The 5,409-nt window shown below is 50.8% G+C and overlaps 1 protein-coding gene across 1 annotated transcript; it reads left to right on the top strand.

The window, feature by feature from the left end:
- The first annotated feature begins 1,237 nt into the window (after positions 1-1,237).
- On the top strand, positions 1,238-4,589 carry GDNF (glial cell derived neurotrophic factor). The gene has a single exon (XM_006761745.2). The coding sequence runs from the start codon at positions 1,517-1,519 to the stop codon at positions 1,994-1,996; it is 480 nt and encodes a 159-aa protein (XP_006761808.1). The 5' UTR covers positions 1,238-1,516; the 3' UTR covers positions 1,997-4,589.
- Positions 4,590-5,409: the final 820 nt, after the last annotated feature.

The following is a 5,409-nucleotide window of genomic DNA, read 5'->3' on the forward strand; positions in this document are numbered from 1 at the left end:
AGATAGATAGATAGATAGATTATATAATATTATATAAGATAGATAGATAGATAGATAGATAGAAAGATAGGTAGATGGATAGACAGACAGATGGATAGACAGATGGATAGCTAGATAAATGGCTGTGGTTAAGTCATGTCAGCTGGATTTTGTTTTACACAATAGGATACCCGATATCTGGCTTAACAGTCAGTTCATGACAGAACAATTGGACGTGGGTAGGCGCAGTGTAATCCTTCCCTGCTCTAACACAGTCTTGGAAAAAAACATTGGCTCTTGCTAACAACTCTTTTGTGGTATATTTCGTTAAGGCACAGATAACCCTAAACAGACTAAATCTCCTGAAAATGAGATGAGGGGAGCACAAAAGGTCTGGTACCTAGTAAACGGGCTTTCGAATTACTCTCCTCTTTCAGAAATGCACTAAGTTGTTCAAATGGTTCATCCTCTCTCAGTTGACCAGGGAAAGCAAAAGCCGAAACACAGCAGAAAACACTGAGAGAGAGCGAATTCCTGCTTCTACCCTAAGGTCTCAGACACTGTAGCAGGGCCCCTCATTCCTCCATGCGATGGACGTCCCTAAGGCGCACAGGCCTTGTCCTGTTTTAACCAAAGACAGTGGGAGTCACGTGACAGCCTGCAGCAGCGGCTGGATCCACCTGAGGGTCACACTCCACCCATGCACACACACCTCTCCTTCTACTTACGGCCAACACAGTTCATTGTCATCTTGCAGAATTACCATATTTTTTTTTATCTCATGCTGCTGCAAGAAAGTGGTAAATTAGCTTCTTAGTGAAAAGTAATCTGTTCTGCAATCTCTTAGTGTTTTTTTTCAGGAAGTTTTAAAATAGACTTGCCTTCATGAGCTTTTCATTTGTTCCATCAGAAAGGTTCTGGCCCCTCCACTGTGCAGAGGTGTTAAATCGGGGAGATTTCAGGGAGGAGCACTGGGTAGTAGCCATGTTGGGAGACTTCCCATCCAAAAAATCCTTTGTTCAGGATTTCCATGGATCGCCTACATCAGAATCCCTCCAGGGCTTGGAAAAGCTGCAGACTCCTTGGCCCCCTCCCACACCCACCCCTAAGGGTAGGAATCTGCCTTTCGGGTGAGCGTTTTGGGCTCCTTCTCAGTGTGGGTGATCCACTGCTCTAGGCGATGTTTTCAGTCAAGAAAGCCGGCTCTGAGGACCAGCCTGCTCACAGCAACATGTTAAAAATGGACATGTGATTCCAATGAAAACCATGCCTCTAAGGATGTGTTTTCTACGGGGGAGTGTGTCACACACGGCTCGGTCTCTCTCAACAGAACTGTTCCCTCCTGTGGAGTGTTGGTGGTGCCCGTCAGCTCTGTTCCGGGGGAAACAGGGGTCACTTCGCTGGCTGGGCTGCTGGCTTTGCTGTGCGTCCCGTCCTGGCGGAGTTTTGGTGGCACTTTGGCCTAGAAGACGGCTGGCAATGTTCATTGTCGTTGTCTCACGTTTTCTCTTTTCTCTTTTCTCGGTGAACAGCCAATATGCCAGAGGATTATCCCGACCAGTTTGACGACGTCATGGATTTTATTCAGGCCACCATTAAAAGACTGAAAAGGTCCCCAGACAAACAAATGGCCGTGCTGCCTAGAAGGGAGCGTAATCGGCAGGCCGCCGCCGCCCACCCAGAGAACCCCAGAGGGAAGGGCCGGCGGGGCCCGAGGGGCAAAAACCGGGGTTGCGTCCTCACCTCAATCCACCTGAATGTCACAGACTTGGGTCTGGGCTACGAAACCAAGGAGGAACTGATCTTCCGGTACTGCAGCGGCTCCTGCGAGGCCGCCGAGACGATGTACGACAAAATATTAAAGAACTTGTCCAGAAGCAGGAGGCTGGTGAGTGACAAGGTAGGGCAGGCCTGCTGCAGGCCCATCGCCTTCGACGACGACCTGTCGTTTCTAGATGATAACCTGGTTTACCATATTCTAAGGAAGCATTCCGCGAAAAGGTGTGGATGTATCTGACTCCGGCTCCAGAGACCGCTGTGTATTGCCTTCCTGCTGCGGTGCAAAGAAAGGGACCAAGGTTCCCAGGAAAAGTTTGCCCGGAATGGAAGATGAGGACCAAGCTGGAGGAGGAGGAGGAGGAGGAGGAGAAGGAGGAGGAGAGCCATGTGGGAGCCTGGGACAGAGAGATCCAGCTACACAGACCTGGACAGGAGAGAGGAAACAGCGTCTGGATTCTCCCGGACAACAGCCGATGCCACCAGAAGCCCAGGGCTGGTGTCCCTGGGGGAGGGGTTGCCATGGTTTCATCTGATGCAGCCCGCCGGCACCAGCCCACCAGTCCACCAGTCACGGGCACAGTTGCGGATGCACTTTGAACTAAACCAGTGTGTCTCCTGTGGTTTGTTTTCACACATCTGGAGACACCAGGGAAACGGAATCCTGGTGTCATTCCTTGTCATTACGTTTTACTGCTGAAAGCAAGAAAGGTTTATATTTCTGTCACTCAGTGGAGACATACCCCGGAAAGGAGGGGGGTGGGGGGAGCAAAGACACAGAGACAGTCACCTTTGCATCTGAAAGTTGAGGCCTGAGGTTTACTACCACCAGCATGTAGGGAACGGCTGGCTGGTGATTCATTTTGAACTTGGTGTGTGGGGTGGGAAGAAGTTGGCTAGGAACCAAAAAGGCTATCCTCAAGACTGAAAACCAACCTGAAGGTGTTTCCTTTAAGGCCTTGGAAACAGGAAACGGTTGCGGTTCTCGGCAGCATCCTTGCAGGAGAGCGAGCGGGGAGGCCCCGGCCTCCCAGGGGCAGGGAGACCCGGCAGCTGTCGGTTTACAGAGAGACGCGTTACATACACCCCAGCTCCGGCTGTGCGTGGTCACCAGTGACCAGAGAAGCTACTCGATGCAATGCATCTGTTTCAGATACGGAAATAGAAGATATTTATTGAGATTTAAGTTATTATTATTTATTACCGTTCACTAATGAGTTTCTCTTTCGTCCCTTATTTATTAAAGTTTCTTTTCAAAGGTGCCAAAGTATATGTGCTCGCAAAATGCAAAGAAGGGTGACAAAGAAAAGTTTAATTGGGAACAAAGGGTCCATGCTTTTCAAAGTATTAACACATTTGTCGCTAGGCAAAAATCACTCACTTTACCTTTTTAAGAAAAGCCCTCATTCACTTCCCCAGATTTCAGCATCTTCCCTGTTTTTCTTTCTTTTTTTTTTACAAAAGAAATGTGTCCGAAGGAGCGTGTCTGGCAGGCTCCCGGAGAGGCGAGTGCAAAGACCCTTGGCACTTGGTTTTGTCTTCGTTGCTCCAGCTCTGAGCAGACTGCCATGTGCTGCATGGATTTAAGCTCTTATTCCCCCCACATATACCTACCTATGACATGCATAACTCTATATATGAAAGGTTAAGTCCCTTTTAGTGGGCAATTCTGGCTCCAACGTTGACCTAAAAGTAAAATCCTGCCAGGGTTCCACTCTGAACGGAAACTCTTCCTCCTTCCTTCCCACTGTTCTGAGAGCGTGCAGGTGCCCAGCGCGGCCAAGCAGCGCACTGCTGGCCTTCCAGAACGGGGGTCTGCGGGTCGCCATCAAAGCCCCTTGGATGTCCTCTCAGGTGACAGTGGCTGTCCCTGTACACTGCCCCCTCCCGTGGAAGAAGGTGGCCCAGAAGGGTGGACGCGCTCCCCGAGTGTGCCACCTTTCCGATGAACGCCATGGAGGGGAGACAGGCGGGATGGGAACAGCCACCTCCTAGGGCCCAGATCCCCCAGACCGTGCGTTTGCCTGGCAACTGATGCCTGCGCAGTGCACTGGGCCCTACCCCAGAGTGTGGGACACATTCATGGAAGGGATTTTTACCAAGGAGGTCGTCTGTCACTACCTTGGCCATTAGCCCCCAAGTCTGGCAGGTTTAGGAATTAAAAGACCCCACTGGCCTCCCTTAAATCATTAATTTCACAAAGTAACCAGGAGGCAGCAGTTACCAGACATCCCTACCCCCTCACCCCAAACACCCAAGCTCGCCATCCTTCTGCCCCTCGCTGTCCCTCTGCTTCCCTTGCAGGACTTGGAAATGGAGGGAAAGCACTTCCTCTCCCCAAACCTCCCCTGGGGCCAGAGCGGGGACCCTGCGAGGAGTGGAGAGAGGGGAGCTGCTGACCCAGCCAGCCCTCGGTCATTCAGGAAGCACTTAGATGTCGCCCCACCCAGGGGCATCTGTCCCACTCAGAGTCCTGGCAGGCTTGGTGGCTGGTGTCCCAGGGGTCCGCGCAGGCAGCCCCGTGGAGAGTCCCGGCCCAGAGGGGCTGTAGGACTCCGTGGGTGTGCTACCCACACACCGTAAGCATCGCCTGCACACCATAGCCGGTTTTCGCGGAAGCGAATCCTCCCCTAAATACACAAAAGGGTAAAGTCTGTGATTTTTCTCTGTCGTTGCGATCACCACCTGGTCCAGTAAGGAGGGCCCTTCTTTGGAAGTTCTGACTTCTCTGATCTGTCTCGGTCGTTTGTGTTATTCAACCAAAGTTCTCTACAAACTTTATTTTTGTACAATATCATTTTGTAACTTTTTACAAATAAAAACTCATTTCTATTGCTCTCTGTACTTCTGTGCTTCCTCATGTGCCTGGGACCACGGCTGGGCCAGGCAGCCGGCCACACGCACTCTGCTCCCTTCACCACCACTGGTTGGTCCATGGCCTTGCCTATCAATTCTCCACAGCCAATCACCACCCAAGTAGGAAAAAACATCCTTTGTTCACTCAACTGGTAGTTAGTGGGTGTCTACACTGTGCCAGGCACTGTTCAAGGCACCAGTCCTCCCAAAGTGGCCAAAACATAAGCCGCTGCCTTGTGGAGTTGATGTTTTATTTGAGTGGAGAAGGACAATATGCAAAAAAGTAAGAATATGTAGCGATCCAGGTGGTGATAAATGCTATGAGGAATCCAGTTAGGATATTATAGTAGAAGACTAGAGGCCCGATGCACGAAAATTCATGCAAGAGTAGGCTTTACTTCCCTCAGCTGCTGGCACCGGCTTCCCTCTGGCACCTGGGACCTGGGCTTCCCTCCAGCCCTGGCTTCATCAGGAAGAATGTCTGGGATGACATCCGGAAGACATCTGGTCTAATTAGCATATTACCCTTTTATTATTATAGATAACACGGCACCTACTTTAGAGGTGACACTGAGGCAGTATTTGAGGAGTAGATCATGCCAACAATAAGCATCCTGGCCAACCCTGCAGGGCAAACCCTGGAACAAAGCCACTGCCTTGCACAAACTTGAGTGACGCTGCTCACACCAGTTCTCTGTGCAAGGCAGCAGCACCCCCCGGAATCGTGCAAGTGGGGGCCCTGAGCTTAGTGTGTTCTGGGGGCAAGAAAAACGTGCTGGAAAGAGGAAATGCTGAGGC

The sequence above is a fragment of the Myotis davidii genome, unplaced genomic scaffold (assembly GCF_000327345.1).
Source record: "Myotis davidii unplaced genomic scaffold, ASM32734v1 scaffold496, whole genome shotgun sequence".
In the NCBI taxonomy this organism is placed as follows: Eukaryota; Metazoa; Chordata; class Mammalia; order Chiroptera; family Vespertilionidae; genus Myotis; species Myotis davidii.

What these genes read in the sequence shown, in the direction of transcription:
- GDNF (XM_006761745.2), top strand. Translation starts at nt 1,517, where the DNA reads ATGCCAGAGGATTATCCCGACCAGTTTGACGACGTCATGGATTTTATT.